Source organism: Falco rusticolus, chromosome 9 (assembly GCF_015220075.1).
Source record: "Falco rusticolus isolate bFalRus1 chromosome 9, bFalRus1.pri, whole genome shotgun sequence".
In the NCBI taxonomy this organism is placed as follows: Eukaryota; Metazoa; Chordata; class Aves; order Falconiformes; family Falconidae; genus Falco; species Falco rusticolus.
The window spans coordinates 46400211-46416705 of record NC_051195.1 but is presented as its reverse complement, the minus strand read 5'-3'; the positions used below and the strand labels follow the sequence as shown (position 1 = coordinate 46416705).

Genomic DNA, 16495 nt, shown 5'->3' with positions numbered 1-16495 from the left:
CAAGCTGTGAGTAACCACTCAAGCTGTGAGTAACCACTCGGCTGCCCCAGCCCCAAGTGGTGTTGCTAAGGGTGACTGCGTTTCGGGCAGGCTCGGTGACAGCTGCCAGCGCCCTAACAAAAGCTCCCCTTGTCCTGCCACAAAGTGCCATTATTCACAAAACTTCTGGGCGAAACGTTGTGTTGAGGTGAGGGAGGACAAGGGATGCCCAGGGGATGCGGTGGTGGAGAGGCACCACGTGGGCCCCGCTCGGTGCCTTGGGGAGGCTGTTCTGGAGGGGCTGCGGGGTGACGGGCAGGTGAGCGGGCAGCAGAGCTCCTGGCATCAAGAGGAGCCAGGCAGAGGGTGGCCGGGACTGGCTCGGTGCCTTTCCACCTGCACTTGCTGGCATGAGTAACTTGGGAGCTGCTGCACCGGGATGACCCTGAGGTTTGCTGGTGTTTTCTCCAGCTTGGAAATACTGGGGAGATCTGGTGTCGAGGTAAGCGGGGCTGTGGGGGTTCAGCCCGGCTGTCCAGCCCCGAACCTTGCTCCAGCAGTGGTGGTTACTTGGTCCCTGGGGAGGGAGGGATGCGTGCACCCTTGGCTCCTCTCAAGGGATTGCATGTAGGTTGTCCCCAGCCCACACCTAGAACACCGCAAAACCCCTGCTCTGCAGCACAGTGGGTCCCCAGCCTGGGGGCACCGCAGAGAGTCTCGTGGGTGGGACTGCGGGTGATGCGGGCTCAAACCCCCCACCTGGGTCTCCTTCCTCCTGCCGCCCCTGGGTGGGTCCTGCTGAGCTTCACTGTTCTTCTGCTCGGCCTGACCATGAAGCCTCACGAGGTACCAGCAAGAGACAGACCCAGCAGAGTGCCATGGGGCAGCACAGCCCCCAGGACCCAGCGGCCCATCTCCTCCGTGGATCTGGGACCCTGAAGCCCCAGGGAACTGGTGGCCCATCTCCTCCCTGAACCCTGAGCACCTCTCGGGACTTCCTTGCAGGGTGGCCAAGCTCCTCTAGCTGTGTGGGGTCATCTGCAGATGGCAGCAGCCACCCAAGCAAAACTCCCTGTTCTGTGCTGGTGAGGTCAGGTGTCACCCCATGGTGCCACAGTCTGGCCCTGGGTGCTGGGGACTTCTGCCCAGCCCACCCAGAGCAGGGCTGCCCTGGGTCCCAGGCTGGCTCAGAGCAATTAGGCAGCTCCAGCCTCCGCCACTGTGCTGCTTCGTCCCTGGGCCACAGGGGTCAAGGTGTCTGGACCCACTGGCTGGAAGTACTCCACAGGGCATCGTCCCTGCTGCTGGGGTGTCCTGGGGCAGCACTTGGGGCTGACAACTGCGATTGCTGGGGAAAAGCTCCCTCCTGCTCCACCACCTATCCTGCATTCCCCATGGAAACCTTGTGGCCAGTGCTGTCCCCAGTGCTGTCCTCCAACGGAGGGGAACAAACCTGTCCCATGTCTCCCTAGGGGAGAAGGGGACAGGGGCAGGGATGATACTGGCAGCTTCAGCCAGGCACGGAGCGCTGCCTGCAGCCGGCAGGGTTGGGGCAAGCTGTGCTGGGAAGAGCGCCCCGTGGGCTGTGCGGTGCCCGGTATCTGGGCTCTCAGTCACGCAGGGGAAGAAATGCAGCAAGGGGGTGAGAAAAGATAACAGGAAACAGGGGACATGGCTGGGGAGGAAAAAACACCCAGCCTCTGAGCTGCAGTTGGCCTTTGAGGGCTCCCAGGGCGGCACTGAAACCGCAGAGCCCTGCTACACCCCGGCACCGTGCCAAAGCGCTGTGCCCAGCCGCTGCCTGGCCCCGCGCCCTGCCACCAGCACTGTGGCCATCCTTGCTCCCAGGAGCCAGGCAGGCAGCGGGAGCAAGGGTGCAGCAGGGAGTGCAGACCCCAGGGGTGCTTGAGCAGCCCGAGGACCCCCAGGGAACAGTTTGGGGCCCCACCGCCAGCTCTGCGTGTGCCAGGGCATGCCCTTGCCAGCTCTAGGGACAGTGCTGCATGCCTCGGGGGCCCCCCCCCACCTGCCTCTGCCTCAGTTTCCCCATTTCTTTTCCCCTGCCAGGGCTTTTGGGGAGACTTGGTGCTCAGACAGCAATGCCAGGAAAGAAAACAGCCAAGTGTGTGGCAATAGTGGGACAGGGGCAGGTCCAGAGCTAGGGTGCAGGAGGCAGCTCTCCATGCAGGTGCTCCCAAGGTATGCACTCGCCCGCTTCCCCTTTTGGCAGAAAACATCCCGGCCAGGGCAGGTGCCTGGGGCCTGGCAGCACCGAGGAGCTGCTGGTGCGACTTTAGCTGATGGTTTCAAGATGAATCAGTGGGAGCCAGCGAGGCTGGTATCCTGTTTTCAGTCAGGCTGCGGGTGGCAGACAGGAGGCACCTTGGTGAGGCTGAAGGCAGGGCCCTGCCTGCACCCGTCTCAGCGCAGGCAGCATTGAACCCCCCAGCACGTGCACCCAGGCAAGGCACCGGCTCCTTCCCAGCACGCGCCGGGATGGGATCAGCCATGGCCCGGCTGTGGGCACAGGTGGTGCCAGTGGCAGTGGCAGGCAGAGGCTCTGGGCCTGAGCCCCCCCCTCCATCCCCACCAGCTCTGCCATGGGTGGCAGCAAACACCAAGGAAGCACCTGGTTCCAGCCTGAGCCAAATATGAGCATCTCGCTGTTCAGCTGCTCCTGGGTGATTTCAGAGCAAGCTGCATGCGCCAGGAGGGCACAGCTGGACCCAACAATAATCATCATCATCATCAATATATTAATGATGTCAGCAAAAGAGTGTTTGTGGGGTGTGCTTTGGCAGAAAGCTGCCAGCTAGCAGAGCTGCCCCATGGGCTCAGCCCAGCCCCACAGGCAGCTCTACCCCCTGCACAGCCATGGCTCTGGCAGGCAGCAGGAGTGTGTGGGCAGAGCAGCCCGCTGGGGCTCAAGACCCTGCCTCCATCCTGCCCTGCAGGGCTGGGTGCCCAAGGACAGGGTGAGGTGGCAGGGCTCAGTGGTCTGTATTCACTGCCCCTCCCCTGTGCCACCCTCTGCCTCCTCCCTGTCCCCTGGCACCCCTCTGCCATGAGGGCAGGAGCCCAGCTGGGGAAGGTGGCCGGTGTGGACACGGACCCCGCGCCTGCTGGCTTGGGAGGGGACCCTTCTACACCATGGGGAGTGCTGGAGAGCCCTGGTGCACAGCAGGGACATGGGACCATCCCACAAACCTCAAACCAGGGATGGGTACCTTGGGAAACCGCAGCCATGGCATCGGGGCTCTGGCTGGCAGCTGGGATGGGAGAGACGCTTGGTGGAAAGGAGCAATAATTTGGCCTCAATTTCAAAATTGGCACCTGGGAAACCCCTTTGGGGAACTGAATTCCCATGTGGGGCCACATGTACCTTCTCCAAGGAGTCACAGCCTGGCTGGAGGTTGGCAGGGGAAGCACAGGGAGATGGGGCAGGATGCGCAGGCAGAGAGTTGTGAGCGGCACCTGCATCAGGAACCTTTCCTGGCTGTGCCAAGGCCATGGGGCAGCACCTGCCATGGGGCAGGCACTGGGCAACAGCATCCCACGCTGGCATGGGGCATGCACCTGGCCAGAGGGCACCAGCCCAGCCACGAGACACCCACACATCGACAGGCTGTGTGCTCAGCCATGTAGCACCCACCCAGCTACGTAGCACCCACCCAGCCATAGGACATCCACCTTGCTATGGGGCATGCACCCAGCCACGGGGCACCCTCTCAGCTGTGGGACATGTGTGAGCCACAAGGCAACCCCCCAGCTGTGGGGTGCCCACTCAGCCAGAGGGCACCCCCCCAGCTGTGAGGCACCCACCCGGTCACGGGCACGCTCTTGTCCCCGGGGCACACACCCAGCCATCGCTGCCCGTGTGGCACGGGGGAAGTGCTGGGAGCGGGCTGTGCCAGCTGCTGTGCGCAGCAGGAAGGACCCACTGTAGGGCTGGGACGAGGCAAAACCGCAGAAAAGAGGAAGCCCTCGAGTGCCCCAGCCCAGTGCCGGCAGCTGCCTGGGCAGACACACGCAGGCACCTCACATGCCGCCGCACCGGCCCTTCCCTGGTAAGTCTGGGCTCAGCACCACTGCCTGCTGTGGGGAGAGGGGCTGAGAAATGGGTTGGCTCCTGGCACTGCTGGAGCGGGGTGTCCCCCACCAAAGCATCCTCAAAACGGGAGCAGCATCCCCACTGCTGGGGACCAGCAGGCAGGGGGCCCGAAGCACCGGTGTGCGGTGCAGGGAGCCAGCAAAGCTTTCTCACCCCCCCCTGCTTCAGATGCCAGGTTTTTCCGGAGCCTAATCTTAGCTCATGTATTTCAGCAGGACAGACAGAGCGGGCCAAGGCAGGGAAGGGATTTTTCACAGCAAAGCTGCAGTGGCTGGGGTGGGAAAGGAGGGTACCACTTTCCAGGAGGCTCCAAAATTGTGGAGGAACTGGCACAGCCTTGGCTGGCAGCAAGACTCAAGCAGCCAGCGTGTTTTCAGAGGTTACCTCTAAAGGGAAACCACCCTTGGTGCTGAACACCACGGGTGGGCCACAGGTGATGAGCCCTGCACCTGGGACTGGCCCTCCTGGGTGGGCTCAAGCTGGCGGCTGGTCCTCAGCCCAGCCAAGCATCCCCCTCGCCACCCCCACCACTGCTTTCCATTGCCATCACCACTGCTGGTTAAGCACAGCACCGCCAGCGCAGGCAGATGGGCACCGTGGCTGGGTGAGCATCTTGTGGCCAGGGTTCCCCTGTGCCTGTGGGCTGAGCCCCACCAGCAGCAGCCCCGAATGGCTCCCTACCCACACTGTTCTCCCTGCCCTGCCTGCGGGGCACTGGCCATCTGTGACACCCTGAAAATAAAATGTTTGGGGCACTGAGGCTGCAAGCTCCCAGCCTGCTGGGGCTCCCTGCGCCCGTGGTGGCTGGGGAGAGCACCCCAGTTCTGGGAAGAGCCCTGCCGTCGCTGCAGGAGGATGCTGGGGTGAGGGGGCACTGCTTGGGCAGGACACTCCAGTCTGGCCTCGAGCAGGTTTTCAGACTTCCCAGTCACTCCCAGGGATGCTCCGGTCCACAGCTGGGGCCTTGCTGTGGGGTTATTCAGGTGGGACCTGGGGTGTTCACCCTCACCCTTTGGTGCGTGACCCCATCCTGCAACCCCGCAGACACCTTTCTGCTGAACCTGGCTGCAGCAAGGCTGGCTGCATTTCATGCTTGACCTGCTCTGGGCAAAGCAAGAAGGGTGGAGTGGGACGGTGGCTGTTTGTCAGGTGGGGAAACTGAGGCACACAGCAAGTACCAGGGACTATGTCCCTGGTGTATGTAACGGGGAGTAGTGCCAGGCAGTTGGGACAGGGGGGACAGGTGGCTGCTGTCCACCGGCTCTGTACCTCCCTTTGGCAGCATCCCTGTTTGCCCTAGAGATGGGGACCCCAGGGACCCCAGGAGGGTGATACAAAAGCCACTGTGGAGTGACATCAGGTGCATGGGGGACCCCAGAGGTGGGGGGAGGCAGGAGCCAGGAGAGGGGCCAGGGGTGATGCTGGGGCCCAGGTTTTGTGGAGAAGCCCTTTCTCCAGCCCTTCCATCCCCACAGCCTCCCCACCACCCCCTGTCCCTGGCAAGCTGAGCTAATGGTGCTTGGTGGCCTCTCCTCTCTCCCAGGTGTCAGTTCTGTCACCCAAGAAGGTGACAGCCAGCCCAGCAGCATGCCCCGGGCACCACCACTGCCACAGCTGCTCTGGGGCTGGCCCAGCATGAAGGTGGTGGTCACCACTGCGGTGTTTATATCCACCCTCTGGAATTTGAGGTGCTTCCTCAGTGCCTCCGAGGTCTCCAGAAAAGCCCCTAAGCCCGCTGAGCCACTGGTGGTCCTGGTGTGGGAATGGCCCTCAAAGCAGGTCCCCAACATCAGCAGGGACATTTGCCATGAGCTGTACAGCATTGCAGGCTGCTGGCTCACCATGGAGCGACGGCTCCTGGGCCGGGCGGACGTGGTGGTGTTCCCCCACACCAGGCTCCAGCCCGGCAGGGACAGGCTGCCCAAGGAGAAGCCACCGGGGCAGAACTGGGTGTGGGTCTCCCTGGAGTCCCCTTCCAACACTAAAGCTCTAGCGGGATGGAACCAGACCTTCAACTGGGTGATGACCTACAGACGGGACTCGGACATCTTCATTCCCTATGGCAAGCTTGTGCCCAGCCAGTCAGCCACCATGAACATCCCCATGAAGACCAACTTGGTGTCTTGGGTTATCAGCAACTACCACAGGACTCAGAAAAGAGCTGAAGTCTACAAAAACCTCTCCAGGTACCTCCATGTGAACATATACGGGAAAGCAAACAACAAGCCACTTTGCAAGGACTGCCTCTTGCCAACCACATCCAAGTCCAAGTTCTACCTGGCCTTCGAGAACTCCATCCACCAAGACTACATCACCGAGAAGCTATGGAGGAACTCGCTGATGGCTGGCACTGTGCCCGTTGTGTTGGGACCTCCCCGGGCCAACTACGAGCAGTTCATTCCTGCGGACTCCTTCATTCACATCGATGACTTTGGCTCCCTGGAAGAGCTGGCCACTTTCCTGAAGACCATGAACTCCAGCCGCTACCGGCAGTTCTTTGCCTGGCAGAAGAGGTACAGAGTGAAGCTCTACGCTGACTGGAGGGAGCGGATCTGCACCATCTGCACTGCCTACCCCAGCCTGCCCCATGGCCGTGTCTATCCCAACCTGGAGAGCTGGTTCAACACCTAGCACAGGGCTGGTGTGTGCTGGGACCGTCAGGGACATATCTGGGTAGGGGATGGAGGAGTGGGGGAGCATGGGGAACCCTCCTACACACCAGGACGTGGGGCAGGGAGGGATGTGAGAACCCCAACCTCTCCTCCCAACCTGGCTGTTGCTACACTGGGACCTTGAGCAACTCTGTGTGACTTAATTTCTTGCAAAACGGGACTAACCCCTCTGCCCCTACCCAACACTGACCTACCTCGCCAGGGTGCTGGCAGGACAAGAGGGTGCTTTGGAAATAAATGACACAGTGCTGCAGAGGGTCTGCCTGTGGCATGGGGGCTGGGAAGGGCAGGGGGCTCGCAGGGGTTCCAGGGCTCCCCAACCTTCCCCTGTGATTGCTTCATGCCCCCCCCCCCCCCCAACACCTGCTGGGTGGCAAATCCCTGGTGGCAGAGGCCCCACGGACATTTCTGGCTGGGGTGGACAAGTCAAGCTTGGGACAGCCTGTGGGGTGCCCAGCACCCCACAACCAGGGACAAAGAGCACAGCCCCACCACTTCCTGGCACAGCCCAGCAAGCACACACCTCCTCCCCCCACCACCCCCTGCTTTTCGAGGCCATGGGTGTCACCATGCTGGGAGGACTGGCAGGACACCGGATGCTCTCGAAAGCAATCTCAGCACGCTCAGTACCAGTCTGAGTCAGAGAGGGATGCTGTGGTTTGTTGCTCCCCTGCCAGCATCCCTGCCCTGCTGCAGCAGGAAGCCAGCGAGATGGTGGCATTCAGACCCTTGCAGCAAGCCCAGAGCAAAGCCAGTCCCATGGGCACCCTGTGGCACCCGCAGCCTGCTCTGTGCGCCCCTGGCGCTGCCGAGCCCCTGCACCATGCGCTCCAGCCATCTGCACTACCAGCACCCTGCAGCGCTGGCCCGTGCCACATGCACATTGCACTGTGGGCACCTTGCACAGCACACACCCTGCACCACGCACACCCTGCACCATGGGTGGCAATGCCCAAGCACCCCCAGGGGAAGCACCCATCTGGGATCGGTGGCAATGTTGTGGCTGGGTGACATGGCTACTCTATCTGTTGCCTTGCTCCTCACCATGTGCCCCTCAGCTCGGTGCCATCAACCCCCCTCGATATAAACAACTCGGTTTTTTTCACAAGTTTCCCCCGATTTCCTTCATTGCAGCCCCCAAGTCACTCAACCCCACCCCTGCCACCCCACAAGCTGTTGGGTGCCCACCAGGACCTGCTCCCTGTGCCCGGGATGCAGCAGGTTCCAGGCACGCAGTGACAGCCCCTCAGCAGAGGGGACATTTCTGCTCCAGGCTGGTGCTGGTGTCCCCAGCCGCCGCTCACCCAGCCTGGCACAGCCCTTGCTGGGTTTGCAGTTTGACAGGTACACCGCACTCTTCTGATTTCTGTGGCTTCCTATTTCCATTTTGTTTTGTCTTCTGGGTCAACTGAAAACAGAGCAGGAGGGGCTCAGAGTGCCCACGGGCAGGGTACTGGGGCAGCAGGACTTAGGGGTCTTGTGGGGGGCCAGGGGCCCTGCCTGGCTTACCTTTCACTGGAGCAGATGAGATTGTGGAAGTGTGGCAAGAAACAAACCTTGGGGAGGTGACACCCTTCCCAGGCTTTCTGCTACCAACCCTGGCAATTGCCAGCCTCCAGCACCCCCAACTCACCCCCCACCCACCCCCAACTCACACACACCCCCCCCCAAAGCACCAGGCAGCAAAGGGCAGCAGCAGCAGGGGGGGGATTTTCTAGTGGATGCCGTGCCTGCCTGTGCTCCCACCCTGCGGGCAGACAGGGACATGGCCCTGGGCACCCAGGCACTGGGGAGCAAGCGGGGGCACAGGACAAGCCAAGGCAATCCTGCCCTACAGGGTTGCACTCAGCCTGGTGCACAGCCCAGCCCTTTGCAGGGTCCTGAGGTGCCCCACAAGCTGCTGCCTGCAGGGTTGCAGGCCGGCCCCAGAGAGCAAACCCATCATTTACTGGCAGCTGAGCTGAAAAAGGTGCTTTGCACAAGTTTCCCTGCTGGCTTGGTCATGTTGCTCCTGCTCAGGGGAAAAAACCCTCTGGGGCAGAGTCTAGCTGCAGAGACCATGGTAGTGAAAAGCAAGGCGTCATCCCCCAGTCCCCACCAGCTCAGTCCCCGGTGCCCACTGGACCTGCCTGCCTGGGCATGGCCACCACGAGGCTGCCATGGCTGGAACACGCAGACGAGCATCCCTCACCTACCAGTGTCACAGTGGCAACCCCACCACAAGGACAGCCCAGGCTTCCCATACCTCTCCCCTACCCACACCCAGGGCTGGGAGCTCTGCAGCTTCCTCTACATCCCTGCCTGGTCCTTCCCTGTCCACAGCACCTGCTGACTTCCACCCTTCCCAAAAGCAGCTATGGCAAAACAGCTCAAATCAGATTAAATGTGCCACACCACCACCATCCCAACTCTTGACCACCTCTGCTTTGGGGGGGCACAGCCCTGACAAGCTGGTGTCCCTCCAGGGCCAAGCTGCCACCACTCCTGGTGGTGGGCTGGGCTGCACGTCCACCCTATTTGGGTGCACTGGTCCAGCCCCACCGTGCCCCCACTTGCAGCCAAACCTGTGCCGCCGGGCTGCCTGGCACTGTACAGGAGCAGGGATGCAAGGGAGTCAAGGAAAGGATTAACTCGCTCTCATACCCCAAAGAACTGAGATTTATTTCATTGCCAGAGGGAATATGATTAAGGAAAAAAAAAAAATCATCAACTACAGCAGGCTCAAAGGCACGGGGGTGCTAGCAGCATGGACAGGACAGTGCCAGCCCCCCTGGGCTGGGAACCCCTGGGGAAAGATGGTCCCTGGGCAGCAGGACAACAGCTGAAGAGTGGAGAGGGCATGGGGGACCAGAGGTGGCACTGGGCACAGGGCCAGGGATGACCCCCACCCCCCCACAAGCCCCACCAGCCTGCCCATGGACGGGTGAAGCTCTCGTGTGCCACAGGGCAGCTGGAGCTGCGAGAGCTCATCCCCAGCCCCCCACTCCGGCCCTTGGCTTGCCCCAGCTGCCCAGGAGGGTGGGCAGAGCCGCCGCGGACCCCGGCCCTGGGCACAGCACCCCAGCCCCACCCTACAGGACAGGGAGGAGGCACCTGGGAAACTAGTAATCACTACAAAGATTTTTGCTTTTTAAAAACTACAACCAAAACCCATTAAAAGATAACAAACCCACCCCCCAACCTTCCCACAAAAAAAAAAACAAAATCTAAAACATATTTTCTGGGTCTTGCAGGAGAGCAGCTCGGCTGGGCTGGGGCCAGGAGCAGGTGGCTCTGCTCAGTGCCCTGGGCACGTGTGGCTTCAGTGGGGTGCAGTGGGGCAGGGGCAGCCGCCCCCCAGGAGAGGTCAGAGGGGGGCAGATGCTGCTGGGACCGGTAAACTCACATTACTGGGAAGGGCTGGGAGCAACCCCAGAGAGCAGGCACATCCCCATGCCAGGCTCCCAGCTCTTCCCCTGCCCCTCGTGCCCCAAAAGCTCGAAGGCAGCCCAGAAGCGGGAGCAGGGCTGTGCCTGTGCCTTCTCAGGGCGAAGGGGTAGGGGGGAAGCTGCCCCCAGAGCCAGCCCAGCCACAGTGCCGGGGTGGCACCGTCACCTGCCCCGACAGCCCCCGGTTCAGTGGCCGCTGTTGCTCATGGAGAGCCCAGGCTGCAGCGCTTGAGGGAACATCTCAGCTTTGTGGAAGGGCGGCATGTAGACGGGAGGGGAGGGAGCCAGGCTGTAGCCCTGGGACGTCACCGGGATGGGCAGGCCGGTGGGCACCAGAGACTGGTTCATGTCATACATCACCCCCTCCGCCTCGTTGCCGAAGGGCAGCAGCAGCCGTTTGCCTTTCTGACGCCGGTTGCAGAACCAGACCCGGACCACCTGTGAGGGGAGATGGGGAAGGGTGAGGAGGGTAAGCCCAGGCACTGTGTGAGTGACAAGGAGGCCCTTCTGCTGGTGCCATCTCCACAGCCCCCTCCCCACCACAGCTCCTCCTGGGGCTGGACTTGGGACAGGCTGATGGTGGCTACCAGCCTCAGCCACTCTCCCACAGCTTCCAGAATCAAACTGGCCTGAAGCAGGTGCTCAGGAACCATGGCTGTTTGGGCACCCACCCTCCAAACCCTCCCAACCTACGTCTTTGTCCAGGTTGAGGTCCTCGGCGATCTGGGAGATCTCCTGGGGACTGGGCTTCACACACTTGCGGAAGAAGCTCTCCAGGGTCCCCTTCACGTTGGTCTCGATGCTGGTCCTGCGTTTTCGCTTCCGGGCTTGGGCCAACACTTGCTCCGCATTGCACATCTGGAAACCAAAGAGAGGTCACAGGGCTGGGTCATGTCCCCACCAGGCTCTGGGGACACATGTGGCTGGCTGGAGACATTTGGGAGGGATGGAGACTGGCTTCGTCCCGGTGACTGCCCACTGAGCATCATCCCACTGTAACTGGGGCCATTCCCAGTGTCCCAGCACTGCCTGCAGCTGGTGCGGGGGGAGTGGACATGTCTTCCTGCATCCTCCCAGGCTCCCCAGGGAGCAGCAAGCTGCATCTCCAGCTTATCTCAGATCCCAGCAGGGCCTGGCTGCTCTGAGACAGGAGCTGCCACAGATATCACAAGGTGTCTGCGGGGGGATCTGGGCTCCTTCCCCCAGCCTCGCAGAAGGCGACACCCAGTGGGTTCCCCCATCCAGCCAGACTAAAGCTATGGCAGTGAGATGCTGCTATGGCACAAGACGCCTGCTGTTCCCCATTTCTCTACCAAAAAATGTGTAAAAGAAAGTGAGAAGCTGCAGCTTGAGGGCTCGCTGGTGTGCAGTGCTGTAGTGGGTTTGCCTGGCAATGTTTTGGTAGAGGGGGGGTGCTACAGGGGTGGCTTCTGTGAGATGCCAGAACTTCTCCCATGTCTGATGGAGCCAACGCCAGGTGGCTTCAAGACAAACCCGCCGCCAGCCAAGGCCAAGCTAATCAGCAGCAGTGGCAGCGCCTCTGGGATAGCGTATTAAGAAGGGAAGAAATAAACAACAACTCTGCACCAGCCGGAGAGAGGAGTGAGACTGTGAGAGCAACAACCCTGCAAACACCAAGGTCAGTGGCAGGAGGGGCTTCAGTGCTGGAGCAGAGATTCCAGGGAAGCCCATGGAGCCCACCGGGGAGCAGATCCCCACCCGCAGCCTGGGGAGGACCCCGTGGGGAGAGGAGCCCTAGCTAGAGCAGGTTTGCTGGCAGGGCTTGGGACCCTGCAGAGACCCACTCTAGAGCAGGGGAAGAGTGTGAGGAGGAAGGAGCAGCAAAACGACACGTGATGAACTGACTGTAACCTTCATTCCCTATCCTCTGCGCTGCCTGGGGGGAGGAGGCAGAGAAAACAGGAATTAAGTTGAGCCTGGGAAGAAGGGATAGGTGGGGGGAAGGTGTTTTTCCGATTTGAATGGTAATAAACTTATTTTCCCAAGCGGAGTCTGAAACTAATTTCCCCAAGTGGAGTCTGTTTTGCCCGTGATGACAATTGCTGAGTGATCTCCCAGTCCTTATCCTGATCCATGAGCCTTTTGTTCCATTTTCTCTCCCCTGTCCGGTTGAGGGAGGGAGGGGGGCGATAGAGCAGCTATGGTGGGCACCTGGCATCCAGCCAGGGTCAAACCACCACAGGTACCCCTGACCCCCAGCCCCATACCTCTTGCATGTTGTCCGTGTTCTCCGCCTCGTTGAGCCAACGCTGCAGCAGCGGCTTCAGCTTGCACATGTTCTTGAAGCTGAGCTGGAGCGCTTCGAAGCGGCAGATGGTTGTCTGGCTGAACATCTTCCCTGCGTGGACAGGCAGAGCATCACACACTGCTCCTGCCCCCACACCGAGGCATCTCCCTCCTTCAGCAGCCCCCCAGGGTCCCCTCTCCAGCACCCCCTGGTCCCTGGGGATGGGAGTCCAGGAAAGGCATTCTCCCTGCTGCTTCGGCAGGGATTTTGAAACACTCTTCAATAAGCAGCTATTTTAAACCTGTTCCTTGTTATTAAAACTTTCCAGCTTGAGGAGCACTTAACAGGGCTCCGGCTGGAAAGCCCAGGAGCCCTGGGGCTGGTGCTCAGCGCCTCCTTTGCTGGTCATTAAAGAGCAGAAATTCTCCATTGCCCAGGTGCCCCACCCCCCTCCCATGCCTCTCCCTTCTCCCCGGGGGTAGGGGGGAGGTGACGACCCTTACCGTAGAGGGTCCCCAGAGCCAGCCCCACGTCAGCCTGGGTGAAGCCCAGCATGATGCGCTTGTGTTTGAGGTCCTTGGCAAACTGCTCCAGCTCTTCCGAGGTTGGCGCATCCTGGCAGGGGCAGAGATAAACTGAGGGAGACAACTTGCACCCGGGGGCTACCAAGAGCAGGGTCTGTCAGCGCGGTGGGGTCAGCGTGGGATGGGGACAGGAGTGGGGTCGGCTGAGCCTCTGGCAGGGCAAATACCCACCAGCCACTGCCACCTCTGGGCGATGGGGTCGTGGGGGCAATGAGCTGGGTGGCAGAAGGGCTTTCCCCAACCCCTTAACAAAAAAGTCTCTCGGCTCAGGGACCCCAAAACCTCCACCCCACCCTGCCCCACGCAGGACTCCCTGGACAGCCCACCCGCCCCCCTCGACTATGCACACCATCCAGCTCCCACCATGCTGGCTGAGGCCCAGGGTGGCACAGGACAGAAAGCAGGTCCCAGGAGCACCCAGAGCTCCCGCGCTGCCTTAACATGCCCTGGAATGTCCCCTCTGCCCCCAGCTCACACCCTCGTGGGTTGACCAGAGGCAGCACCGATGAGCACATTTGCTGATGGCTCCCAGCATCGCTCCACTCCCACACTTCCCACCACATGTCCCCACGGGCTCAGCCATCCCGGGGCGCAGGCACCCACCGCCCCACGGCTCTGGGGCACGGCGCAGCCCCTCTCCCACCTGCACCCAGGGCCGGTGACGTGGCTCAGAGGAAAGCACCCATGACTCGAGTGGGATTCAAACACCTCTTTGCTACAACCAGGCTCTTTCCGTCTGGAAAGCTGCTTACCCAGATGCTTCCCTTCCTCCCTGCAGCGCAGCCTTCAGCTGCTGCGGGGGCATTTTGAAAACTTTCACCCGATTTCTACATTTGCAGCGCAAATTTCGGATTTTACACATGTCCCTCCCTGCCACCAAGTCTTGTCCATTTCATTCCTAGCGTACACCGGGAGCCAGGAGCCCGGAGCAGCCCTGCAACGGGACAATCCTCACCCTCCCTTGGCCAGGAAGTCATTTCTGGAACCCCCCCGCCCTCCAGCGCGGCAGGGGGCTCCCCGGGGGACATGCATCCCTCTCCACGCTCCCATCGTGGCACGCGTGGGAGCCCCTGACCACCCGCGGCACGCAGTGGGCAGCGGCTCCGCACAAACCCAACCACCACCCCCGGCCGCAGCTCGCCGGGGCTCCGCGCCCACCCCCGGCATCATCTGCCGCTACCCCCGAGGCGCGCTTGCCTGCGAGGGACGGGTTCGTATTACACTAAAATGTAAAAATATGAAAGCTAAACCCGAATCCCAACCGCCAGCCATGCTGATAACTCGCGCTGCGACCGCCCCGCAAGCCCTCACATCCCACTCCGACGGCCTCCAGGCTGGCCCTGCCCGCGCCCCGGCAGCCGTCGGTGCCCGCGGAGACCCGGGGGGAGCGGCCGGGGGCCGGGCAGCCGCGGGGCAGGGCCCGGGGAGGCCGCGCTGTGCGACCCCCAGCATCCCGCCGGAGCTGGGCTTCAGCGTCGTGCGCAGGGGACGGCCCCGCGTGTGCGCGACGTCCGTGAAGCATCATGTACAAGGGACGGTTCGCACAAGCATAAGCCGCCCCACAGTTTACTAAACCACCTTTTCCCACCCCAAAGCAGCCTCCCCCCGCGGAGCGCCTGACCCAGCCGGGACAAGCCCCAGCGCTGGGACACATCGGGCCACGCTGGGGCTCCTCCCGCAGGCACCCGACGGAGCGGCCAGGCAGGACAGCGCGGCGGGCTCCGCGCTCGCCTCTGCCCGGGCCGCCAGCGGCCAAGCAGCGCCCGGCCCCGACGGGGCGGCCCGCCCGGGCTCCGTCCCGGGGCGCGGAGGGCAGCGCGGTACCTGGAGTCGGGGCGGCCCGGGGCACCCCGTCTGCCGGGCGGCGGGCAGCGGGGCAGGGCAGCCCGTCCCGTCGGGTCTCACCTCGTCGCCGCTGTCGCTGGAGTGGCCGCCCTCGCTGGCGGCGCCGCTGGAGCTGCCGCTACTGCCCAGCGCGGCGAGGCCGCCGGAGCCCGGCTGCAGGGCGGCGGGGCAGAGCTGGGCGCCGGGGAAGGCGCCGCCGGCGGGGCCGGGGAAGGGCGGGCCGGGCAGGGCGGCGTTGGCGGCGCCGGGGGGCGCGGGCCCGGCCCAAGGCGGGGCGGGCCAGGCCGGGCCGCAGCAGGCCGCGGCGCGGGGCTCGGGCGAGGGCTGGCGGCAGGGCCGGGCCGGGCGCGCCTCCGCCTTGGCGGGTGGCCCGGCGGGCGGGGGCAGCCAGGCGCGGGCCGGCGGCGGGTCGCGGCTGGCCTCGGGCTCGGCGGCGAACGGGAAGAAGAGCGGCTGGGCGGCCGCCCCGTCGAAGCCGCCGCGGGGAAAGGGCGGCCCGGCGTCGGGCAGGAGGCCGAAAGGGGCGGCCGGCAGCCCCCCGTCCGGGCTGAACATGCTGCCCGCGGCCCTAGCGCTCCATGCGGGGGCTGCGGGGCTCGGCCCGGCCGCCCGCCGGCCGCTGCCTCCCTGCTGCGGCGCCGCCGGGGCCTCTGAGGGCGGCGGGGCCGGGCCGGGCCGTATGGAAATGGGCCCCTGCCCCATTGGCCCCGCACCGGTGGGTCGGGCGTGAACTTGATCCCCCCGGGGGGGGCGGGGGGGGAAGGTGCGAGGGGCGGTGGGCTGCGGACGCCTGCACCCTTCCCCACGGGCCGCGGGGGGAGGGCAGGGGTTCCGCCGCCCTGTGCTCCCCTTAGCCCGTGTGAGGCGAAGGGCAGAGCCCCCCGCACGTCGGGGGGGGGACCACGTCGCTAAATGTTATGGCAGCCCCAACCCCGGGGGTCCCCCGCCTGAGAACCCCCAGTGTTGCAGCACCGGGGCACGGGCAGGGCAGCGGCAGTGCTTCGGGGAACGGGCAGCGGGAGCTGGGTGTGCGGGCGGGGACGGCCGCCGGCCCGGGTCCGCAGGACGGGGGACTTGACCCCGGGGACGGCGGTGTCGTCGTGCGGCCGGAGGGTGGGCGAGGGCTTGGCCATCTCTCCTCGCCCCTCCGAGATGCGCGGTCCCTGCGGCAGAGCCCGACGGCTCCCCGGGGTGCCTTGCAAAGCGCTTCAGGGACAACGCTGGGGCTCCTCGGCTCCCGCACGGTGTGTGTCCCTCGCCCAGCAAGGGGGGCCGTGCCCCGGGGAAGCGTGTCCCTGCCGGAGCCGGGGCGGGCAGGGGGCCCCGGAGCCCCGGGCGGGCCGCCGGCGGCTAATTGCAGCCCAGGCTATCAGGCCCATCTGCGCCACAATGGAGCGCGCTGGGTATTTTCTGTCTTAAGGGCTTTCCCCTCGCGCTGGCCTTCACAATGGCACTGTCGGGGCATTTCCCCCTTCCTCCCTCCCGCCTCGCCATCGGGAGCTTCCCCAGTCCCGCCGGGATCCGCCTGCCCAATGCCGGCTCCCAGTTGCAGGCAGCCCCTGACCCCGGTTGAAGCCGAGCGAGGAGCGATCCCGCTGCCAGCACCGCTCCCTGTTTATTAACCCGGA

At 63.6% G+C, this 16495-nt stretch overlaps 2 protein-coding genes across 2 annotated transcripts; one reads left to right on the top strand and one right to left on the bottom strand.

Annotated features, from left to right (window-relative positions):
* Positions 1–3900: 3900 nt before the first annotated feature.
* Positions 3901–7007, top strand: FUT7 (fucosyltransferase 7). The gene is made up of 2 exons (XM_037401361.1): positions 3901–4046; positions 5634–7007. The coding sequence occupies exons 1-2, from the start codon at positions 4022–4024 to the stop codon at positions 6719–6721; spliced, it is 1113 nt and encodes a 370-aa protein (XP_037257258.1). The 5' UTR covers positions 3901–4021; the 3' UTR covers positions 6722–7007.
* A 2950-nt stretch (positions 7008–9957) lies between these two features.
* LOC119154159 (POU domain, class 5, transcription factor 3) lies at positions 9958–15422 on the bottom strand. Its single transcript, XM_037401423.1, has 5 exons — positions 14928–15422; positions 12942–13053; positions 12419–12549; positions 10884–11048; positions 9958–10628 (listed from the first exon to the last, which is right to left on the bottom strand). Exons 1-5 carry the CDS (start codon positions 15420–15422, stop codon positions 10377–10379), a joined length of 1155 nt encoding a protein of 384 aa, XP_037257320.1. The 3' UTR covers positions 9958–10376.
* Between the last annotated feature and the right edge of the window lie 1073 nt (positions 15423–16495).

What these genes read in the sequence shown, in the direction of transcription:
- FUT7 (XM_037401361.1), top strand. Translation starts at nt 4,022, where the DNA reads ATGCCGCCGCACCGGCCCTTCCCTG. An exon ending in GCCGCACCGGCCCTTCCCTG is followed by an intron (nt 4,047 to 5,633) that starts GTAAGTCTGGGC and finishes CCTCTCTCCCAG; the next exon opens with GTGTCAGTTCTGTCACCCAA.
- LOC119154159 (XM_037401423.1), bottom strand. Translation starts at nt 15,422, where the DNA reads ATGTTCAGCCCGGACGGGGGGCTGCCGGCCGCCCCTTTCGGCCTCCTG. An exon ending in CCAGCGACAGCGGCGACGAG is followed by an intron (nt 13,054 to 14,927) that starts GTGAGACCCGAC and finishes TGCCCCTGCCAG; the next exon opens with GATGCGCCAACCTCGGAAGA. An exon ending in ACACGGACAACATGCAAGAG is followed by an intron (nt 11,049 to 12,418) that starts GTATGGGGCTGG and finishes TTTGGTTTCCAG; the next exon opens with ATGTGCAATGCGGAGCAAGT.